Source organism: Orbicella faveolata, unplaced genomic scaffold (assembly GCF_042242905.1).
Source record: "Orbicella faveolata isolate gen_17 unplaced genomic scaffold, um_ofav_v1 contig_2, whole genome shotgun sequence".
In the NCBI taxonomy this organism is placed as follows: domain Eukaryota; kingdom Metazoa; phylum Cnidaria; class Anthozoa; order Scleractinia; family Merulinidae; genus Orbicella; species Orbicella faveolata.
This window is the reverse complement of record NW_028301547.1, coordinates 19,422,879-19,447,500: the sequence shown is the minus strand read 5'-3', so window position 1 is coordinate 19,447,500 and position 24,622 is coordinate 19,422,879. Positions and strand designations below refer to the sequence as shown.

The 24,622-nt window shown below is 39.0% G+C and overlaps 5 protein-coding genes and 1 pseudogene across 5 annotated transcripts in view; all 6 read right to left on the bottom strand.

Moving 5' to 3' along the window:
* The window catches only part of LOC149112316 (adenosine receptor A2b-like), a 2,971-nt gene extending 2,047 nt beyond the window's left edge, over window positions 1-924 (bottom strand). The window contains exon 1 of the mRNA XM_089290136.1: window positions 1-924. This exon is cut by the window's left edge and continues 2,047 nt beyond it. The gene's annotated coding sequence lies outside the window, so the exon portion shown is untranslated.
* Window positions 1-24,622, bottom strand: part of LOC110048553 (dynein axonemal heavy chain 3-like) — a 119,738-nt gene that overhangs the window by 16,943 nt on the left and 78,173 nt on the right. The gene's annotated exons all lie outside the window — the stretch shown is intronic.
* On the bottom strand, window positions 3,346-4,676 carry LOC149112315 (melanocortin receptor 4-like). The gene has a single exon (XM_089290138.1). The coding sequence runs from the start codon at window positions 4,632-4,634 to the stop codon at window positions 3,702-3,704; it is 933 nt and encodes a 310-aa protein (XP_089146264.1). The 5' UTR covers window positions 4,635-4,676; the 3' UTR covers window positions 3,346-3,701.
* On the bottom strand, window positions 9,141-10,875 carry LOC149112314 (adenosine receptor A2a-like). The gene has a single exon (XM_089290140.1). The coding sequence runs from the start codon at window positions 10,393-10,395 to the stop codon at window positions 9,469-9,471; it is 927 nt and encodes a 308-aa protein (XP_089146266.1). The 5' UTR covers window positions 10,396-10,875; the 3' UTR covers window positions 9,141-9,468.
* LOC149112313 (adenosine receptor A2a-like) lies at window positions 14,157-15,486 on the bottom strand (annotated as a pseudogene).
* Window positions 21,408-24,593, bottom strand: LOC110048555 (adenosine receptor A2b-like). Its single transcript, XM_020754319.2, has one exon. The coding sequence runs from the start codon at window positions 22,407-22,409 to the stop codon at window positions 21,483-21,485; it is 927 nt and encodes a 308-aa protein (XP_020609978.1). The 5' UTR covers window positions 22,410-24,593; the 3' UTR covers window positions 21,408-21,482.

The following is a 24,622-nucleotide window of genomic DNA, read 5'->3' as shown; positions in this document are numbered from 1 at the left end:
TTCAAAACATGGGAACATTAAACCTTTTGTTTGGTGACGTTCTTGTTGGCGTCGTCGCCGTCGTGGTTTACTAAAAAGCGGCCTTCGCAGGTCAAACTCACGTCAAATCACAACACACGCTAATTTTCAATATGGCCGACGTAGTGCGGTGGCACTCACGTAGAGTTGCTAGCTGTGTCTTGGTCTTATTTTATGTAAATCGCCGGAGAAGAAACAGAAAGCAGTGGAGAAATAAAAAGATTTGGACGAAACCGTGTATCAGCAGAAATCCCTCCCTTGGCACGTATAACACGCTGGTCCAAGAGCATCGCACAAAAGATGCTTCCGTTTTTCTTGTTTCTTTTTAGTATTTTTGTAGGCTGCAGATAAAACGTCCCACACAGACGGACAATTGTGAACCTCTTCGATAAAATTAAAACTGGCTTCACGTTCATCTTGACGTTCGTCCTCCATTTTGTGAAGTGTCACGCAAATCGCGTAAATAGGGCGCGTGTTTTGATTGGTTGACAGTTACCAACACACGTATGTCAATCGTTCAAGCATCAAATACGAGTTTAGCAACACGAAAAAGTTGGTGAAAAAGTTGGCGAGAATACAGGCAAGGTCTGTTTGTCGCCAACAGTTTGCAAACGTATTTGCGCTCTGTTTTTGTGCCACTAAAACTTGAGTTTGCCAACTTTAGTTTCCCGTGTGAAGGCCGCTTTAAATCCTCTTATTATAAATGAAAACGCGAATGGCGGAGGCCGCAAAGATCAATATACGCAAAATTCAGCATAAGATAATATCTCTCAAGTAAAATGAACCCAAAAGTTCTCGTTTGTTGCAATAGGTTAAGTTTTTGTTGATTCAAGAACATTTTTACATGGACATCCGTTCGACAAATTAAACTAATCAAACTTAAAACGTCTTCGATAGCATTCTTGATCGATGGGCCGCTAATCGGCACTCTCGCTTCATTATTGAAAAAACAGAAAACGTGCGAATGTGAAAGGCTCACCAGGAAGGTAAAAGCAAAGTGAAATATTGATTTTAAGGATGCGAGGAATATATCTTCGACTTTGAAAGATCATCTAGCGCTCGTTTACTAAGTTTCTGTGTCGCCATCCCAAGACTACACCAGAGAAAGACTCTAACCTAAAACACTAATGGAGAGCTGTCAGCAAGTTATCTGTCGGTTTTAATATATTATCTTTGGCAGATGATTTTACATCCACTGTCGCCCGGCTGCGCATGTGCAAGATTGCTTTTTCATAGAGGCCAAAACATTTGCTTTTAGAGGGGAGACTTTTAACTGTAATGTGCTATTTTATAGCTGAGAGACAGTAGATTCCTGAATACTAAATTATTCTGAGGTCAGTTTACGTTATATAACCTATAAATCGCGCCGTGTTTCCAGCCGGTCGGGCTGCAGCGTTATCAAGAGAACTCCATAAATTCACTGGTGCTACTTGTCTGGAGTAAAAATAATTTTCTGTTGTTGAAAGCTAAGTGAATGTAGATTCCTAAGAAAATTATGATTTGGTGGTCAAGATACCCTAAGTAGCTCAACTGGCCAAGATACATTCACCGCGTGGACTCCTTTTGTCGAGGTCATCTTGAATTTCGCGTGGCCGAACACAGTTTTCGCGCGCGCTCTTGCAAATGCGATTCAAGGCGTGCACAAGTATTGCAAAGAAAACAAACATGGCGTTGGTACAGCGAGCATTTTATTTGCTCAATGCCCGCGCTATCTGTGCTACTTTTCTTCGTAATTGAACACAATGTTGACGGAAAAGGTAACGATGCAAAGACCCCAGCAATTCTCAGCTTTTTCTTTGTTACGGAAAGAACCCAGGTAAATGCAGTGCATGCGTAGTAAGTAAAAAAAGTTGCGATTTAAGGTGGCCGAACACAGTTTTCGCGCGCGCTTTTGGTGATGTAATTCAGCGCGCGCACAAGGATTGCAAAAAATAAACATGCCGTCAATAGAGCGATCATTTTATTTACTCAGCACCCGCAGTATCTGTACTATTTTTCTCTATAACTGAACGCAGTGTATTGATGGCTTTAGTCTTTTATCACAAATATATCTTGGAAAAGGTAAAGATGCAAAGAACTCAGCAATTCTCAGCTTTTTCTTTGTTACCGAAAGAACCCAGTTAAATGCAGCGCATGCGTAGTAAGTCAAAAAATTGCGATTGAATGAAAATTTGCACTCTCGGAAATACGCCTTTTTCTCGAGAACCACTCATTAGAATTTCACGAAATTTGGCACGAAAATACTTTAGGAACTAAGTAACTGGAGTATTGAAAATAATTTAACTTTAACAAAGGAAACTCTAGATATTCCAGTAAACCTTCAACAAGGGATAATTAAAGATCTCTCTGTTAAATTATTAGCAAAATGGTGCTAACTTGTGAGAATCGTTACAAACTTGTTGCATGTAAATTATAAAGAAAATCTAATGACTAGATTTTCTACAAATAAACAACACCGATTTTAAAGGCCTGTTTATTTTTATCGTGCTGCCATGGCAACGGCACATACGTCAGCTTAACCATCAAAAAACCAAAGTTTGTGTTGTTAACTTGCTTGCTGCCATTTTTGGCGACCGAGAGATCAAGGGTTTTAGAGAAAAAGGTGAATGAAACACAGGTATCAAAAACTGTGTTCAGCCACCTTAATGCGGAATAGCTTTCTCGGAAATACGCCCGTTTCTCAAGAACCACTCATCAGAATTTCACGAAATTTGGCAAGAAATTACTTTAGGAAATAATTAACTGGAGTATTGAAAAAACTTAGAACTTTAACAAAGGAAATTCTAGATATTCCAGTGAACCTTCAACAGGGATAATTAAAGATCTCTCTGTTAAACCTTTATTACATTAGTGTTAACTTGTGAGCATCGTTATAAGCTTGTTGCCCGCAAATTATAAAAAAGTCTGATGACTAGATTTTCTGCAAATAAAGAAAACCGATTATAAAGGCTTGTTTATATTTGTTCATGTTGCCATGGCAACGGCACATACGTCAGCTTAACTATTAAAAAACCGAAGTTTGCGTTGTTAACTTGTTTGCTGCCATTTTTGGTGATCAAAGGATCAACGGTTTTAGAGAAAAAGGTGAATGAAACAGAGGTATTAAAAACTGTGCTCAGCCACCTTAAGTGGCTAGGTTCTCTTAAAAGTCCGTGGTCAGGGAAATTATTGTTTCGACACTGTGAACAAAACCTGCTTTAAACGGTCACCTCTATGAAAGCGGCCTCTGTGACATTCGCACCGCCCCACCGATTGATCTAGGACACTCACTTAATCCCAGAATATTTTATTTGATGATGGTGGTGATAATTGCAACGCGAACGAAACTTTGCTTAACATCTTCTTTATTCTGATATAGCTTAGTTTACTTTTCAGTTAATTTATTCTCTGCTCCCTTTTTGCATCACAATGCCACTGAACGTAGCCTGTAGAAATTATATTTCCCAAAATCAACACATTCACTCGAGTACGTCTAATGGACAGACTTTACCTTCCTAGTACTATTTCTTCAATATTATGTTTCTCAGTTTTAATACGCTACATTTGTCCTAAGGCAGCTCGAGTTCCAGACAGCTGGCGGTTCTTGTTACATGTATATACAGAAGGCGTTTATTATTAACAACGAAAACCCTATAAATGTGTCTGAAAGTTGTGCAAATAGCATAGCATGGCTAACGCTAAGATTAATGAGATGCGCGATTTCTATGCCAGAGCATGTTCCTCAGTATGTTCATGACAGCGTGTCGAATGTGTCTCATCTTCCAGCAGTAAATTACAGGATTCAAAGATGAATTCAGAAATACGAGAGTAAATGAAAAGAGAGCATATCTCTTCCAAGCGATACTCGGGCCGTATATTTTAAACATGGCCGCACTGATCAAGAAAGGCAAATAACAAACCAAGTACACGAGGTATACATAAAATACACCGACTGCAGATTTAATAACGCTAGAAAAATTTGCCATTTCGCCAGTCTGGGCTACTTGCTGTACTTGCAGGACCTGAATCTGATTCTCGTGGCGACGCAAAACTAAATAAATCCTGATGTAAATCAGTGTTGTAAGACATAGACCAACAACTCCAACAGCGACTGAAACGAGGTTAAGTATTCTATCAGAAGTCCACAAAATCATCAAGGAACGAAATGCACTCATCATCCAAATGGAGATCACTAGAGCAACAACACGCTTGTGAGTCACAAGTTCCTGGTATCTGAGATGAAGATGGACAGCTAAGAACCTGTCTACACTTACAGCCACAACACCAAGGTGTGAAGCTAAGGAAAACACACCCATAATGACATTAAAAAGCATATATGTGTTACAGCCAGGGTTGTTTTGTTGAAGCCACATGACCAGAAGTGAGAAGTACAATGGTTGACCCACTAAACCAACACCAACGTCAGAAACAGCAAGACTCAGGAGCAATGTTTTTAAAGTCTTTGGCAACGACGACGTTTTTCTTATCGCGTGGATTGATACGATGTTCAACATGGTGGCGGTACAGGACAGAAAACAGTTGAACATAGAATTAGGAAAGTATATTGAGCGAAGTTCCTCAAATTCGGAGATTCTGGGGCAACCTGTTAGTAGTAATTCACAGCACGATGTCTTCATGATGTTGACTATGGTTTCTTTAACGCAACGAGAGGATGCACAAATGGTATGGTTCCAATCTGCTAATGCAGCCTCCTTTCTAAGCGCCACACATCTGCCGCGTCACTTAAGCTAAAACGATTTCTTTTCTTCAAGATGTAATGTCTTTCAATAAACGAAGACTGTCGAGTATTCGACAGCTCGCTCTTTCAGATGTTGTGTTTACATAAAATTTAAAGCTTCAGTTTGTTGGGATGAATAAATCATGATGCTTCCCGTCAAAGTAAGACACATTTGATGCGCCTTGAATATTTTAAAAACTACTTAGAAGAAAAGCAAGGACGGAAATGTCTCTAGCATGAGTGATCAGTTTATCAAAGCATGACATGTGTGTTTTAAAAGCTGTCTAGAGTTTCAGCAACTCGTACCACGCTAGACTTTCGGCGACAAGCACGACCAAAAATAGATTAGCTCTTTATATCAAGACGTTGCAGAAATCGATTAAGCATTGCCAAAAATGCCAAAGGCAATAAAAAAACTCTTAAAACAAAATAACTCGCCAGCTTATGATGTCTAATGCATTGAGCAATGACAGTTGCCCCGCTTTCAATGACAGATGCCCCACTATCAACTTGGAGTTTCTTGATCATTTTTCGCTTCAAGTAAAATTTTTTGATCGTACTCTCTTTCACTTTGGTGATTAACGCAAATTGATTTTAAGTTTCTTTTGGTTTTGCAGTTTTTATTTTTTCTCGTGAAGAGACGAAATGTTCAAAATAGATGTTCAGAAAACCTCCAAAACCTTTTAACTCCTTTTTTCTTTGTTAGTTCAGTGACACCTGTAAAATCCCGTGAGAACAAGCTGAGATGGAAATCACTCTGTTTGCCCATTTTTAAGATGTAACAGAAATCATAAAAAATCTTACAGTTTACATGGATCTGGGGACGCTGCCTCAAAATTAGAGATGATTGCATGGATTTTGAACCATTTTTCAAATGCCATAATCCTAAAAGCATAAAACTCGGTCATGTGGTGAAGACAGTTTATTGACACCGAAGTGGCCAGTATCATACAATGTTTGTATCCCGCATAACCCTTTTTACTGTCATAAAAACCAAACGTTAATAACATAGCCTTAAGTATCAGGGACAAAGGACTAGTCAGCTTGTAGCAGTATACTGCCGAGTAAAGCTCTTCGCCGCCTGAACTATTCGAAAATCAGCTGAAACTAACTTTACTCCATTTCGGTCACAACTCTTTCGCTCCCTCTGACGGCAAGTAACAATGAAGAATGGCAACGAGGCTTCTTTTTATTCAGTGGCGACTAATATTGTAAACAAGGAAAGGCAGAGTGCAAAGAAACTGAGTTAACTACAACCAGCATTAAAAGAATCATTTCCGTATATTTCGTTTCTCAACGTACTCATACACGAAGCAATAAATATTCTATTACTACCGAGTTCTTTCCGCGGGTTTGCTGAGTAATAATTCGCGCCCTTTGTAATAAAAGACGAAAGCACTTAAATTTAACAAAAACATGAGAGTAATAGAACAGGAGGAAAAAAGACAAATCCAAGACTTACTGTCAGGTTGAAGACGAGTTAACTATCCTAACTTTTGTGAAGAACATGTGTTGCAAATTTAGACATTTCAAACTGTTGTAAGCGGGCAGAAGTGTTGATAAAAATTCTTTAACACGACAAAAGAAACTAGGCAAAGATCATACACACGCCATTAAAAAGTATTTTACATGTTAATCGATGCTAACACTGCAAACTTCCGCGAAACGACTTTTTTTCGTAGTCAATATCTCGCTTTGTTTCCAAAATCAGCAAGTGCTATGTTCGTCTGGTAGTTTTGAGCGGTGGAGAGGGAAAATTACAATACACGAATTAAAGTTGAAGTGAAAATATATATCCGGTGGATAGCGCGGGAAACCTCACGCCAGCCATTTAACGACCTTGGCTCTGATTGGTTAGAGCGCGCGTGTTGCACGAGTTTTATTAACCAATCACAAGGCTGGCAAGATAGTGTTCTAAGATGAGCTGGGGAAGGCAAAGATGCTATAGAGGCATAGATTAGAAATTGTCGTGGAAACAATTAGCGACGTAGGTCGAACGAACGCTTTCGAATTCGAGGTTTTGGAGTAGTACTACAGAAGCAATTTACAGACCGATTTCTTCATGCCAGATATGAACTCAAGTTTCTTTAACGCATCAAGCGCTTGAAATAAAAACTGTCGAAAAGCTAAGATAGTTTCATTCACTGCGTCACGGACAGTCTAGGTCACTGATGGCAAACATGGTCCACTTTCCTGCTAAAGTGATGATCCTCAGTAAACGAAAGCAGTAAAGTAGTCCAGAACTCGCTCTTGCAGATGTATCTAACGAAGACAAACGAAATCGGAGCTTCTGGTGCATATTTTAAATTAAATCAGCAATTTGCACTAGCAAACTACCAATCAATTTTGGAACAGTCGCCTAAGATGCATATTGATGTGACCTCCTAAGAGTCTCATGTGCCGCATGAGCGGAAATGAAAACACCCAGGCTAGTGCTCTCCATTGCTAGCTGTGGCTGGTAGTTTGACCATAGTCGACCCTTCACAAGAGTTCCTTTAGGCGCCGTTCACACTACGCCAGAGAAATTTGAAAATAGCATTTTCACTCATCAAATGCTTTCCGTCCATATTATGTCCGAGAAATTTGAAAACGCCGATCAATTTGGATTTGCGTTTGAAAAACCCTCGGCCAGGGAAATCGCAGGATTATTGTGGGGTCATCGTTTTCGAAAAACTCCGTTTTCAAAATGTTTTTCGTTCACACTAAAACGCAAAGCCGGCGTTTTCAAATTGCTCCGGTTTGAAGAGCGTTTACGAAAAGCCCCGTCATTCGAGATGAATTAGTGTGGACGGTAGCCCCAACCGAAGAGATAAAGCTGCGTTTTTAAATTTCTCCGGCGTAGTGTGGACGGAAGACTAACAGCAGCTGTGAAGACAAGAAGCGAGATTGATTTCTATTTATTCATAAATATTTTATCATGCTTGTCTATCATTTAATAACTAATATAAATACAACCAAACCGCGAACGTCGCGGACTTGAGTGTTTCAAGTTTATTAAACAAAGCATGCGTTTGTAAAACCCAAAGAGCTGTCTCGAATTTAGAAATATTAAACGTGGTAAGGGAGATATCGGTTAGAATACTACCAAATAAGAATCCTTAGATACATGCATCGTGTTACTAAAATAAGTTGGCACGTGTATGTCAAAATTTTACCGACACAGTTGACAACCTTTGACTCGAACGAAACTATCAGGTGTTTTCAAAGCAATGGTAGATTGGAATGGAATAAAACTAAGTGATAAAAGAATAACATTTGTAATACGACCATCAATAGCTGCCAGAACTGAGACTTCATGAAAACTCTTCTTATCATTCTCAGGTTTTTAAAAAAAGCGCTTAAAAAATGTAAATAATCTAACCACGTCTTATATGACATAACCATTCTAGCTCATGTTAAGAAAACAATAATTGAAAAACGCTGTTTTAAACATGACACCATACAGGTGTTGAGAAAAAAGCACATAAAATGTTAATCAGCAGTAAATGTCTGTCAAACATGGTTTGATCCAAGCTTTCTCCTTTTCCTTTGTTTGCGATGGTTGCAAGAATTGGGTTTTCAACGGGAAAATTTGAGACCAAGAAGGCTAGAAAATACGCGGGAAATTTTGCATGAGCCATCAACTCACAACCAATCAATAATTAACTTTCGCAGTCACTTGGCTGAGAAAACAATCGAGCGTTTTCACATGACGTCACAGCAGCCATATTGGTGTTCCAAGACAATGAAACGGCGGCCATGTTAGTGTCCTAAACCAATCCTTTGGGAGATGAACTCTTTTCTTATGCAAACACTTTCTTTTGTTCCAATAAATTTGCATAGCTGCTGGTCACGTGAGTGAAAACGCTCTATACCTTGACTCTGATAGGCCAGCGCACGTCAGACAAGATTTTTTAAACCATTCACAAGGCTCGGTAAACAAAAAAAACGTCATGTCGTTCTCGGTCGTTCAACCGACAATGAACTTTGATATCCATTCCTTCTAGTAGATTAAATATGCTTAAAAGCTCCCTGTGGGGCAACAATAGAACGTTTTCTGCTTAATTCAGGCCCTACACCTTAACAACAATAATATTAACAATAACATTTATTACCCATATTGCGTATTTTCTATGAAAATAGTCAAAAGCGCATTACTAGTAGATAAATTCTTACAAATTACAAATTAAGAATTATAACTACGAACCTATCTCGAAATTTAAGACCTAAAATCCAATAATATATTCGAGAATTGGACAATACAATCTTAACAAAAGAGCAAATTACGTGAATGACCTTTTTTCGAAAATTGCCTGCAATTTATCCTGACTTCGAGCGAAGTAATTATGTTCTACTCCATTGCAAAGCTTGAAGGAGAGACTTCCCGAGACAATGCACAACAAATACATCGCACAAACATTCCACGTACAACAACAACAACATCCAGTTTATTGTCGACTAAAAAGCCACTATAACGTCACAAGTAAACTGGTTTTTATTTACCAAAGCGACAAGCAATTTGCTATATATTCTTTCACGTTCTGACATACAAGCAAATTTATGTTTATGTCTAATCTTCTCTGTCTTGTTTCGCAAGGTAAAAATGTCACTATACTCAGTGTATTAGCGCTACTTTCCATTGTTATTTCTTCCATATATATTGCTAAGTAATGTTCAAATGTGGAAATTGGCGTTTCTTTACAACGACAACACCGAATGCAGAGAATAATGGCATAATATGGCCAGCCCAGTGATTAGTTAGGGGCGCCATTTCTGCGCCAAGACATGTTCCGCAGTGTGCTCAAGATGGCGTGTCGAATGTGTGCCATCTTCCAGCAATAAATAAGAGGATTCAATGACGAATTAAGATAAAAAAGAGTCCACGAGAAAAGAAGACCCCTTTTCCAAGGAATGCTTGGGCCGTAGATTTGATACACAGTAATACCAATAAAGGAAGGCAAATAACAAATTAAAAACAAGAGAAACACGTAGAATATACACACTGCAGACTTAACGAGGTTGGCTAAATTTGCTATTTCTTCCGTTTGTGGAAATCGTTGTCCTTGCGCAATCTGATTGTTGTGGCGCCGTGCGACCAAATAAATCCTGATGTAAACTCCTACTATAACAAGAAGACCAAGCCCTCCAAGAATTAACACAAAAACACCATTAACATGGAATGGAAGCCACAAAATCATCAAAGAAACAAATACACTCAACACCCATATTAAGATCACCACAGCAACAACACGCTTGTGAGTCAAAAGTTCCTGGTATCTGAGATGAAGATGAATAGCTAAGAACCTGTCTACACTTACAGCCACAACACCAAGGAACGAAGCAAAAGAAAATAACGCCGAGATGATGGCAAAACCCTTGTATCTATCACAGCCAGGATCGTTTTGTTGAAGCCACATGACCAGAAGTGAGATGTACAATGGTTGACCCAATAAACCAACACCAACATCAGAAACAGCAAGACTCAGAAGCAATGTTTTCAAAGTTTTTGGCAAGGATGACGTTTTTCGTATCGCGTGGATTGTTACAATGTTTAACATAATGGCGCTATAACATAGAAAGCTGTTGAAAACACAATTAGCGACGTAAGTCGATTGAAGGTCTTCAAATTCGGAGATCTTCGGGTAGAACTGCAGCAGTAATTCACAACGTGATTTGCTCATAACAGCAACTCAAGTTTCTACAACACACCGAGTGTTTCACGTACCACTTGTTTTACAACGAAAGATAGATTCCTTCCTCGGCGCCACACTTCAGTTGGATCACTGTTGCTCTGCTTTCTAATGCGATGATTCACAGAAAACGAATCCGTACAATACCTTAGAAATGGCGCTTTCATATGCTGTGCTAGCGTATACAAAACAGTTCAAATTTTCAAGACACGATACAAAACTGAACGATTCAAGATGTTCGCTGTCAAGTTAACACAGCTAGGTGGGCTACAAACGTTCAAAATATTGATTGCAAAACCAAGAGGTAATTAAAACGTCAGTCGCCTTGTCTGAGGCTCATTTAACTAAGCAGGCCACATGTTGATGCGACCTCCAATTTTGACCCATTTGAGGCGGTAAATGACACGCTGCTAAGAATACTACCGAATACAGAGCCTTAGCTACAGGCTTAATTCAGAAGTCTGAACTAGAAACACAAAATAAACACGTTTGTTTTGTTTTGTTTTTTAAATAAAAGCTGCTCTGCATATATTAATCGATGGGCGCCTGCAAAACGATGACAGTTTCATGTTTTGTATTACATAGCGTGCGCGTCCTTTTGGTAATTTTACCAGCAGTTGATCACTGTTCGAGCGAATTAGTGCTATGGCTATAAAATGCATGATTGACATGATTAAGTGGGACTGATAAATTATTTGTGTTTCTCTGGTACAACCCTTCTTGTCGTCATGAAAGAAAACAGCTTAAAGTGCCACTGAAACGAAATTTTTGTATGTGAGATTTTTGCTTAGTAATAAAGTTTCAACCTTACTTGGAAACACTGCAATATTTTTTTTCGCATACGGTAAGCGAAAACTGCTTTTTTAGCCGTTCGAAGTTGGCTGGTTAAGCCCGAAATTGGCGGCCATTTTGGCGCGGCCAAAACAGCCTAGTGACGTCACTATTTGTATTACTCTCAAGGCGCGCTGAAAATTTAGAGTGATTATGGGGGAAGAGATTACTGTTCGAAGCCCCCCAAAAAAACATCTTAAGGACATCTCAGAGCTGTAAAGCAGATAATAACCGTAGCCTTAGACATGAAGAGGTCGAGAGTCGATCCTGGGGCTTTCCAGTCTATTTAATTGGATATTTGCAGGATATTTTATGTAAGCAAGCAAACGAGTGGGAGTTCTTAGATCGCAAAATGATCGGGACTCTTGGTGAAATGGCCAGCACTCAGTTAAACAATATCTACACTCATAAAGTAAAAGAGACATGAAAACAAGAGAAAGCGGCTTTTGAAAATATTATCCGGATTGCTGCCGCACGAATCGCAGCAACAACGCTTCGAGTTTTCGAGTCGCTTCGCTTCGAGGAAACCGGACGCTTTGTGAGTTTCACAGCGGACGAGATTGTGCCACAGTGACCTTTAGTCCAGTTGTATCTGCTACATCCTACAAGTTATCACAACAGCAACAATTTAAGAAACCCCCTTCTTTTATATGAGGGAGCGAATTTAAACTAAGCGAAGGTAAACTAAGCTGCCATGACCCTGCAGGTGTGTTTTCAGGAAACGAGAGAAAGCGTAACAATGTCGGGTCGAAGGGTCATATATGCAAATAAGTTCAAATTCTGTTTAATAAACCTTCGAAAGGAGTGCAAACTAGTGACATTTTAACGAATTGTTTTGAACTTGGATACTATTAAATGAAGATCATAGACATAAGTATGTGCTAAAGAACTTAAAGTAATCCATCGGCCGTGAAATATTGCAATTAGGAGATACGTGTAAAAGAGAAGCGAAATTCCCGCTTTGTTTACACTGATACGTATGCGGCGATAAAGCAAACCCTGCTGCGGATCACAATTTTCAAAGATACATTTTGTCTACCACAAGAACTCTCACTTATTAGTATCATAAAAAGATGCCCTCTGTGTGTAAAGAAGTACCCGACTCAAAGCTTGTGGACCGTTAATAACTTCGTGATTGTGCGGATGGCTGATGCGCTTACGGCTTTTAATGCAGTATTAAAAGTTGCCGAGGATATATTCGAACCTTGTTAATAGACCTTAGATAAACGTGAGAATCCAAATTTCAGAACCAGGCTGAAAACAGACGACGAAATATCGTGTTTAGGCTTCAGGACGTGATTTAAAAGTTGCCACACTCGTCTTCGAAATCTCCAATCGAGTACTCAAGATGTTCGAAAACTATACTGAGCTGTTCTAATCTGTAGCATTTATTTTGGTGAATCGACACTCTGGCGCCCTCCAACGTTTATGATGTGTATTTCTTGTCAAGGCTGGACAGAAATTACAAGGTAGAAAACCAGTAGGTATCGACAATATGAAGAATAAACTTGAATAAATCAAGTGAAAACAAGAGAGAATCTACAGCGCTTCTTGCGTGACTACAACCAGTGACGTCACAAGGTCCTTAAACTCGGTTTCAGAGCCCGGACACAGTTTTGCTCCAAAAAGTCGATTTCAACAACTAAAAAAAGCACTTTCCGTTGGGATTTGACAGAAATAAAGTTCACCATTACTTTAAGCACGTTTGAAATTATAGATTGGGATAATAAAAGAGAGTACGAAAATTTCGTTTCAGTGGCACTTTAAGGGCCTAAACCGACTAGACATTTAGCTGTCGACAACTATTTGTTACTAGCAACTACATGTTGTCGACAAGTAATCGTGTCCGATGCGAGCATTCCAAACATTGGAGTGTTAGTTGTCGATAACTAAGTCAGGCCAGCGAGAGCTTAGGAAATAACGTTCACTACGCATGCTCAAAACACAATACGCATGCTCGGGTGTGTGTCATGTTTCGATACTTGTCGTCAACTCAACCAATGATTCCCACACGGGAAAAACGTGTCGATAACTAAAGCAGTTTCCCTTTCCGTAATAGTCGAAACCACAGTGAAACGACGAAAATCGAAACCTCCACAATCTTGAAAATGTATAATTTTGTCTGTATTACTTATAGTAAACATTAGAAATATACCCGGCACACATCCGGCTAACATATAAAATCCCCGAAGATCGATTCTGGCAACTTTAGCTACTAAAAATTGAGTAACTACAATTCTGAGTAAGGCACTCCGGCTGAAACATTGCACCACACTTAAATCTATTTTATCCCAAATTCGTCGCAAAGCCTTCGCTCTTACCGATGGCCTAGTAGTGACCAGTAAGGGTCACTTTGGCACTGACGCAGTGCCAAAGCTCGAAACATTAATAATTCACAAACGCAGTTAATTTACCTTTATCAATTTCACATTCATAAGTAGTTAAGTAATCAAAGCTTTTCGGACCGGGAAGGAAAACCTAGAATCTACAATTTTGACTGTTTCATTGCTCATCGTACTTATCCATCATTTAACAAGATCTAACGTGGTAACTGAGATATCGTAATAATACCGCAAATGAAAAACGCTTATTGGAAACACGATCAATACGTTGGCACGTGCATATGGACAATACATGAATATTCTTTTAACACTGATTTATCAATCGATAGCACACATGCATACATGGTTCATCAGTAGACTGAGACGTCAGTCGTTTTATTAATTTCCAGGGACAATTCACCACTGTCAAAGGACTAGCCTCCTTCAGAATCAAACGTACAGTTTCATTAACTAGGGGAAAACACAAGACCTGGCTTTGTTTATGAAAGCCACAAACAATTTTCAATATATTCTTTTTCGTTCTAGTAAACGGACAAATTTAATATCTGATTTTTTTTCGTTTCTTTTCTTTTGTTTCACAAAGCGAAAATGAGGCTAAACGCAGTGTAATAGATACTACTTTGCAATGAAAATACCTTATCAGTTTTATTACTTCATACCACATTACAACTTAATGTTAATACGTTTTCGTTTCACAGACTAATGGTGTTCCTCGTCGTTATATACAGAAAGCGTCTGTTAACAACGACAACACTGAATGTGGAGAATCATGGTATAGCATGGCCAGCCCTGTGATTAGCGAGAGGCGCCATTTCTGAGCCGAGACATGTTCCTCAGTATGTCCATGACAACGTGTCGAATGTGTCTCATCTTCCAGCAGTAAATTACAGGATTCAAAGTTGAATTAAGAAATAGGAGAGTCCACGAGAAAAGAAAAACCTTTTGCAGTGGAATGCGTGGGCCGTTCTGAAATACAGCGATACAAATAAAGAGGTAAAGAACAAAATAAAAACAGACGAAACACGTAAAATATACCAAATGCAGATTTAACGACATTGGCTAAATTTGGTATTTCGTCATTCCCTGTAGCTTGTGGTACTTGCAGCACATGAATCTGATTTTTGAGGCGTTGTACAGTCAAATAAATCCTGATGTAAGCCACGGCTGTGACAGCAAGACCAACAACTCCAAATACCATTACAAGACCACGGCTAAAATAAAATTGAACCCACCAAATCATCAAATAAATAAACACACTAAACACCCATATTAAGATCATCACAGCAACAACACGCTTGTGAGTCACAAGTTCCTGATATCTGAGATGAAGATGAATAGCTAAGAACCTGTCTACACTTACAATCACAACACCAAAGAACGAAGTTAGAAAAAACAAAGCCAAGACGATGAGAAAACCCTTGTATGTATTACAGCCAGGATCATTTTGTTGTAACCACATAACCAGAAGTGAGATGTACCATGGTTGACCCAATAAACCAACAGCAACATCAGAAACAGCAAGACTCGGGAGCAATGTTTTCAAAGTTCTTCGCAAGGATGAAGTTCTTCGTATCGCGTAGATTGCTACACAGTTCAACATGACGGCGCTATAAAATAGAAAACTGTTGAACACGCAGGTAGCGATGTAAGTCGATAAAAGCTCTTCATATTTGGAAATTTGAGGGACGAACTGCAGCGGCAATTCACAAAATGATTTGCTCATGATATCAACTTAAGTTTCTACAACACACCGAGCGCTTTACTTACTAAGTGATGCCCCCAGAAAACGAATACCTAAAATACCCACGAAGTAGCGCTTTCAGCTGCTGCGCTCATGTATAATACCTTTCAAATTTTTCAGGACATAAAACTAAACTAAAACTGCTGGGTGGTCTTTGAACTTTCTAAATAATAAATAAAATGAAAATTAAAACGACAATCAAAACGTCAGTCGCCTTTGTCTGGGGTATGTTGTTAATGCTATCCCCAATTTTGACCCATTAGAAGCGGTAAATGACCTACCACTAACAATAACACCGAACGAACAGACTTAGCTTCATTCTTAATTAAAAAGTCTAAAATAGGAAAACAAAATAACGACGTTGTAATTTTAAAAGCCGCTTTGAATATATTTGTATACTGTTCGAGTGAATTAGTGCTATGGCTACCAAATGATGTATGTTTAACATGATTAAATGGGACTCGTAAATTATTTATGTTTTTATAGTACAACCCTTTTTTAGCAGCACAAGCATAAAAACGTGCAATTTATCCAGCCATGTCAGCACAACTTTAATTAAACCTCAACGACAACCACATCGTTTTTTTTTGCACTTTTTTTTCGTATAAGAGATGACTTGGAACGAGTCAGCCCGTATAAGCATACTCGAGGAAATAAAACTCATCTCATCCCAATATACGTCCTAGACCCTTCCCTTCTACTGGTGACTGGTAACGAAGTTCATAAGTGAATGGTCTTGTCGAAAAGGAACAATAGACAAGATTGCAAGAAACTTAAGTGAAAAGAACGTAATGGAGAGCTCTACAATCGTGAAAATGTACAATTTTGTTTGTTTTACTTCTAGTAAAATACTAGAAATATACCTAGCACACAGTGGGCTAATTTATCAAAGCTCCTATTTTCTATCCCATCGTAGTTGCCAATCAGTTAAAAAGATCTAGTGGTGAGTGAGATATGGTAATAATACTACCGAATGAAACGTTTTAGTAACCAATCACAGGGCTAAAACGCCAGAGCATCATGCTAGATTGTCGTTCGGCTGACAACGAGCCTTATACCCATTTCTTCTAGTAGAATAAAAACGATGAAAAATTCTTAATCATTTCAACAACATAACGCTCTCTGGTTTATTCTGGTCTGGCACGTTTATTTCGCGAATATTCCTGTTTTGGAAAATTGCATGTAATCAATTCCACTTTCGAGCGAAATAATTATGTTCTGCTCCTTTTTATAACAGTTTCCATAGAACGCACGCTCTGGGCTGAAACAACGCGCTTTCCCAGGGAACAGAGACATGATAAGCTGAATTTCAAATTATTACTTCGGAATTTTGACAAATCTACCTAAATTTTAACATCCGCTGTGACTCAGACAAACGCAATGGAAACGAGCTATTTGTATGCAGTAAATATGGTTCCACGGAGACCATTGTTAAACAACAGAAGTGTTAAAACTGTTCTAAAATAACAGATTATGCTAGATTCCGACAAAACACGTAGCGAAATAAATTCTCAACCTAGCGAATGCTTCGATAAAAGACATTATATTTGTTACGAAGGCAGTTATTACAGTTTAGAAGTAAAACAATGACAGAAAACACCACTTGAGCTGACTCTGTTTATGACGAGCTTTATTTTTGTAAAAATATCCAAATAATGCTCATTCGCTAAATAGCAACCTCTGGTCATCTTAGCAAAGTGAAACTCAGCAATTACAATGCTCAACTGACGAGTGATCAGTTGAAGGCTTGCTGTAATACTCCCTCCTGGGGCCCGTTTCTCGATGGTCCCGAAAAGCTTTCGCACCCGAAAAGCTGTAGCAAAATCTCAAACCTTATGACTACAGAGCTAGCTGTTTAATGCATATATTCTTCATATGAACGGAAGTTCTCCTCATATAAAAAGTTTCAGGCGTATACACCTCTCTCTCTTTAAATACCGATTAACTAAAAATGGCATTGCGGGCCAGAGAAGTTTCCGGGGCTTTCGAGAAACAGGCCCCTGAGCTCAGAGTAGAACCAGTGGGAGCAGTTTAGTCCTTGGAACTCTGACGCTACTTCGGGCAATCTTGCTGCAAGCAGTAAATAACTGTAGCTCCTTTCAAATACAGTTTGGTAATTTCCATCGGATAAGTGCACGTTTTCATGAGCGACAGGGCGGCCGGATTTCTTTGGACTAGAAACTTTTAGATTCTTATTTTTAAATCAAACTATCAAAAAAGCGAACTTTGAAGCGATCGTTGTTCTCTCGAAAGCCACTCGAAACCGAAAGCTTAGCTGATGTTCAGTTTGTGATTTACAGCTGTCGTCTCGTCAGCCAATCAAGTTATTTGAGCAATTCTAACAAGGTTTGTGATTGGCTCATTTTAGTGTGCTTCATCAGAGAACAGATGCACGCTGACGCCACTTAGTTGAAAATACTAAGCTGAATGTGAAAATTGGGAAATTAATGGATTCTTATCATAAAACAAACAAAGAAGCCTCGTCTGTACTCTGTTCTATTGTAAAGCACTTAGGCAGCGGTAGAGCACTCGAAGTAGGGGAAAACACTCGACTAACGTCTCTTGTTTCCCCCTACACTTCTTTCGTGCTCTACCGCTTCCTGAGTGCTTTACAACAGAACAGACTTCCCGGACAATGCACAACAAATATAACGCGCAAACATTCCCTGTACAACATTCAGCTTTTTTGCCATTAAAAACACATAAATACATTACAAGAAAACTGGTTTTGCCATAAATCCTCTTTCGCTCTGGTATACGGATAAATTTATGTAATGTCTACTCTTTCTTGTTTAGTTTCACAAAGCAAAAATGACACTAACCGCAGAGTATAAGAAACTACTTTGTTCTCAGAATACCTTTTTATTGTTATTACTCCACCGAATGTGTCTCATCTTCGAGCAGTAAATTACAGGGTTCAAAGATGAATTAAGAAATGCAAGAGTCCAGGAGAAAAGAAAAACCCTCTTAATAGGAATGCTTGGGCCGCTGATTTGGAATACAACCATACCAATAACGTAAGGCAAATAACAAATTAAAAACAAGAGAAACACGTATAATATACCAAATGCAGATTTAACGAAGTTGGCTACATTTGCTATTTCATCATTCCCCGCTGCTTGTTGAACTTGCAGAACATGAATCTGTTTCTTGTGGTGTTGTGCGGCGAAATAAATCCTAATGTAAACCACTGCTGTAACAAAAACACCAACACCTCCAAGAATTATTTCAAGACCACTGCTAATATAGAGTGAAACCCACAAAATCATCAAAGAAAGAAGTAAACTTAACACCCACATTAAGATCACAACAGCAACAACACGCATGTGAGTCACAAGTTCCTGGTATCTGAGATGAAGATGAATAGCTCAGAACCTGTCTACACTTATAGCCATTACACCAAAGAACGAGGTTAGAGCAACCAAAGCAACGACGATGGAAAAACCTTGTATGTATTACAGCCAGGATCGCTTTGTTGTAACCACATAACCAGAACGCCTAAGAACGAAGCAAGAGTAAACAACAACAAGATGATGACAAAACCCTTGTATGTATTACAGCCAGGATCGTTTTGTTGAAGCCACATAACCAGAGGTGAAATGTACAATAGTTGACCCAATAAACCAACACCAACATCAGAAACAACAAGACTCAGGAGCAATGTTTTTAAAGTTTGTGGCAAGGAAGAGGTTCTTCGTATCGCGTAGATTGTTAACATGTTTAACATGATGGCAGTATAGCAAAGAAAGCTGCTGAACAGACAATTAGCGACGTACGTCGAATGAAGCTCTTCAAATTCGGAGATTTTCGGGTAAACTGCAGCAGCAATTCACAAAATGATTTACTCATGATATACTCAAGTTTCTACAACACACCGAGCGTTTCACGTACCACTTGTTTTACGACGTAAGAAAGTTTCCCTCGCGGGGCCACACACCAGGTCGGATCACTTTGGCTTCCTTACTATAGAGCGTAATCGCCAGAAAACGAATCCGTAAAGTACCCCAGATATGGCGCTATCAGATGCTGTGTTTACGTATAACACAGTTCACTCAAATTTTCAGGATAGAAAACTAAACGATTCACAATGTTTGCTGTTAAGCCAACACTGCTAGGTGGGCTTTATTGATCACAATAAAGTCAGGAAACGAAACTACGTTTTCCCGTAGTCGCTATTTCGCTTCGTTTCCAAAATCAGCAAGTGCTATGTTCGTCGGATAGTTTGAGCGGTGGAGAGAGAAAATTGCAGTACACGAATTAAAGAAGAAGTGAAAATATGTATCCTGTGGCAAGCCCGGGAAACCTCACGCAAGCCATTCAACGATCTTGGCTCTGATTGGTTAGAGCGCGTTGTACGCGTTTTATTAACCAATCACAAGGCTGGTAAGAAAGTGTTCTAAGGTGAGCTGGGGAAGAACACAGACGGTATGGCGACATAAGTCAGAAAATTGTGAGGATACTATTAGTGACGTAGGTCGAAACGAACGTTTTCGAATTAGCTTTTAGAGTAGTACTGCAGAAGCAATTTGCATATTGATTTCTTCATGATATGAACTCAAGTTTCTTGAACGCATCAAGCGTTTGACATAAAAAATCGTGTCAAAAAGCTTAGATAGTTTCGTTTCCCGGCGTCACAAACCATCTGGATCACTGTTCGGTCCCCTTTCGTACTAAAAAGATGATCCTCAGTAAACGAAGTAAAGTATTCCACAACTCCATCTTTCAGGTGTCTCTGACGAAGACAAAACAGTTAAACAAAATCGGAGCTTCTGGTCCATATTTGAATTGCGTAAGCCATTTGCACCAGCAAACTGTCAATCCATTTTGGAACGGTGGCCTTATATGCTTATTGATGATTCACCTGCAAGCTTCATGAAGGAAAAAGTTTCACTGATGTGTAGCATGAGCGGAAATGAAAATACCTAATGCTCTCCACTGCTTGGTGTGGCTGGTAGTTTCACTATAGTCGACGCCGCACAACGGCGGACCCGTCCACACTACGGCGGAGAAATTTGAAAATGGCGTTTTCACTCTGAAAACGCATCAAGTGTTTTCCGTCCACACTACGTCGAAAAAATTTGAAAACGCAACGCTCACCGGTCATTTTGGATTGGTGTTTGAAAAAAAAAATCGGCAGGGTAAGTCACATGATTATTCTGAGGTGATCGTTATCGAAAAGCTCCGTTTTCAAAATGTTTTTCGTCCACATTAAAACGGAAAACCAGCGTTTTCAAATTTCTCCGGGGTAGTGTGGACGGGAAACTTACAGCAGCTGCGCGAAGACAAATAGCGAGATTGATTTCTATTTATTCATAAATAGGTCTAGATAACAGCAGACACGTAAAGATTTTAAGGAAAACGACCAATTTTTTAAGTTTGCAAGACATGTTTCGACAGAACTTCTGTCATCTTCAGTTGAATGATTACAAAGCAAGTTGAATAATAAGTAGACAAAAGTCCTAATTAAGACAAATAGTAACAACAGAGCGTGAAAAGGTGTAAATTAAAAGGATAATACCTTATCATGCTTGTCTATCATTGAATAACTAATATAAATACAACCAAACCGCGAACGTCGCGGACTTGAGTGTTTCAAGTTTATTAAACAAGGCATTGGTTTGTAAAACCCAAAGAGCTGTCTCGAATTTAGAAACATTAAACGTGGTAAGGGAGATATCGGTTAGAATACTACCAAATAAGAATCCTTAGATAAATGCATCGTGTTGCTAAAATAAGTTGGCACGTGTATGTTAAAATTGTACCGACACAGTTGACGACCTATGACTCGACGGAGCTGTCAGGTGTTTTCAAAGCAACGGCAGATTGGAATGGAAAAAAAGCTAAGTGATAAAAGAATAAGATTTGTAATACGACCATCAATAGCTGCCAGAACTGAGACTTCATGAAAACTCTCCTTATCATTCTCAGGTTTTTAAAAAAGCGCTTAAAAAATTTCAATAATCTAAACACGTCTTATATGACGTAACCATTTTAGCTCATGTTAAGCAAAAATGGCGCTTTCCTCAGTGCATTAAAGCTACTTTGCCATCGTTATTTCTTCTATGTTATATTACAAAGTAATGCTAAAGCGTGGCTATTGGCGTTTATTTACAACCACAACACTGAATGCAGAGAATAATGGCATAGCATGGCCAGCCCTGTGATTAGTTAAAGGCGCCATTTCTTCGCCAAGACATGTTCCGCAGTATATTCAAGATAGCGTATCGAATGTGTGTCATCTTCCAGCAGTAAATAAGGGGATTCAATGACGAATTAAGATAAAAAAGAGTCCATGAGAAAAGAAGAACCCTTTTCAAAGGGATGCTTGGGCCGTAGATTTGATATACAGCAAGAAAAATAAAGGAAGGCAAATAACAAATTAAAAACAAGAAAAACACGTAGAATATAACCACTGCAGACTTGACGACGTTGGTTAAATTTGCTGTTTCTTCCGTTTGTGCAAATCGCTGTCCTTGCGCAATCTGATTCTTGTGGCGTCGTGCGACCAAATAAATCCTGATGTAAACTCCTACTGTAACAAGAAGACCAAGCACTCCAAGAATTAGCACAAAAACACAGCCAACATCGAATGGAACCCACAAAATCATCAAAGAAAAAAATACACTCAACACCCAAATAAAGATCACCACAGCAACAACACGCTTGTGAGTCACAAGTTCCTGGTATCTGAGATGAAGATGAATAGCTAAGAACCTGTCTACACTCACAGCTAGAACGCCTAAGAACGAAGCAAGAGTAAACAACAACAAGATGATGACAAAACCCTTGTATGTATTACAGCCAGGATCGTTTTGTTGAAGCCACATGACCAGAAGTGAGATATAAAATGGTTGACCCAATAAACCAACACCAACATCAGAAACAGCAAGACTAAGGAGCAATGTTTTCAAAGTTTTTGGCAAGGATGAAGTTTTTCGTATCGCGTGGATTGTTACAATGTTTAACATGATGGCGCTATAACATAGAAAGCTGCTGAAAACACAATTAGCGACGTAAGTCGATTGAAGGTCTTCAAATTCGGAGATCATCGGGTAGAACTGCAGCAGTAATTCACAAAGTGATTTGCTCATAATATCAACTCAAGTTTCTACAACACACCGAGTGTTTCACGTACCACTTGTTTTACAACGAAAGATAGTTTCCTTCCTTGGCGCCACTCTTCAGTTGGATCACTGTTGCTTTACTTTCTAAAGCGATGATCCGCAGGAAACGAATCCGTACAATACCTTAGGCTTTCAGATCCTGTGTTAACGTACAAAACAGTTCAAATTTTCAACACATGATATAAAATTAAACGATTCAAGATGTTCGCTGTCAAGCTAACACAGCTAGGTGGGCTTCGAACGTTCAAAACCAAGAGGTAATTAAAACGTCAATCGCCTTGTCTGAGGCTCATTTAAGTAAGAAGGCCACATGTTGTTAATGCCATCTCCAATTTTGACCCATTAGAGGTGGTAAATCGCATGCTGGTAAGAATACTACCGAATACAGAGCCTTAGCTACATGCTTAATTCTGAAGTCTCAACTAGAAACACAAAATAAAGACGTTTGTTTTTTCTTTAATAGAAGCTGCTCCGCATATATTAATTAAGAAATAGAAGGGTACGCGAGAAAAGAAAAACCTTTTGCAGTGGAATGCTTGAGCCGTTGAATTATTACAAAACCACGCATAATATCGAATGAAACCCACCAAATCATGAAAGAAATAAGAACACTCAACACCAATATTAAGATCACCACAGAAACAACACGCTTGTGAGTGACAAGTTCCTGATATCTGAGATGAAGATGAATAGCTAAGAACCTGTCTACAATTAGAGCCACAACACCCAAGAACGAAGCTAGACAAAACAAACCCGAGACCATGAGTAAACCCTTGTATGTATTACAGTCAGGATCGTTTTGTTGTAGCCACATGACCAGAAGTGAGATGTACAATGGTTGACCCAATAAACCAACATCAACATCAGAAACAGCAAGACTCAGGAGCAATGTTTTTAATGTTTTTGACAAGGATGAAGTTTTCCGTATCGCATAGATTGTTACACAGTTCAACATGATGGCGGTATAACATAGAGAACTGTTAACCACACAGGTAGCGATGTAACTCGATTGAAACTCTTCATATTCCGAGATTTGTGTAGAGAACTGCGGCGACAAATCACAAAATGATTTGCTCATGATATTAACTCAGGTTTCTATAAGACACTGAGCGTTTCACGTACCAAGATAGTTTTCTTTGTGGGCGCCACAAACCAGGTTGGATTACTTTGGACTTCGCATAAAAGTGATGATTCCCAGTAAGCGAATCCGTAAAATACCCAGCACAGGGGCTTTCAGAAGCTCCGTTCTAGTATAATACAGTTCAAATTTTCAAGATAAAAACTAAAAGATTCAAGATGTTCGCTGTTGAACTAAAACTGCTAGGTGAGCTTTGAACTTCCTAAATATTGATCACAATAAAATCAAGAGATAATTAATCGTAAGTCGCCTTTGTCTGAGGTCCATTAGGCACAAGCCATAATTATGGCGTTAATGCTATCTCCAATTTGAACCCATTAAAAGCGGTAAATGAAATACCGCGTAACAATACTACCGAATGAAGGGACTTAGCTACAGGCCTAATTCAACAGAAGTCGTAAAACATGAAAACAAAAATAGGGACGTTTTTACTTTTAAAAGCCGCTTGCCTATATTAATCGATGTCACACCTGCAAAACGACGCCAATTTCATCAGTGTGCAGTGTACTAAAAACGTTCCATCTTCGTCCTGTTGGTAGTTTTAACAGCTGTTAATCACTGTTTGAGCGAATACAACTAGGACGCCATGAAGATAGCGCGATTTATGCAGCACTGTCAGCACAACTTTTATTTAACCTCAACTACGTATACAACTAAATTCGTAGTTTGATCGAACAAGTTTTGCATAGGAGATGATTTGGAACGAGTCAGCCCGTCTAAGCATACTCAAAGAAAGAAAACACATTTATTCCAATTTCCGTCCTAGACCCTTCCCTTCTACTGGCGACAAGGAGAAGAGAGAAGACTGGTAACGGCTTTCACTGATGACTAATTTTGTAGGCAGGGAGCAATAGACAAGACTGCGAGAAACTACCGTGAAAGGAACAGAATCGAAAGCTCCACAATCCCGCAAATGTACAATTTTGTCTGTTTTACTTCTAGTAAAATATTTTAAAAATACGCGGAACACAGCGGGCTAACATATAAAAGAACAGAAGATAGATTTTAGCAACCTTAGCCACTAAAGCTGGAGTAAGAAAAC

Coding starts and splice junctions, on each gene's coding strand:
- LOC149112315 (XM_089290138.1), bottom strand. CDS start 4,634: ATGAAGACATCGTGCTGTGAATTACTACTAACAGGTTGCCCCAGAATC.
- LOC149112314 (XM_089290140.1), bottom strand. CDS start 10,395: ATGAGCAAATCACGTTGTGAATTACTGCTGCAGTTCTACCCGAAGATC.
- LOC110048555 (XM_020754319.2), bottom strand. CDS start 22,409: ATGAGCAAATCACTTTGTGAATTACTGCTGCAGTTCTACCCGATGATC.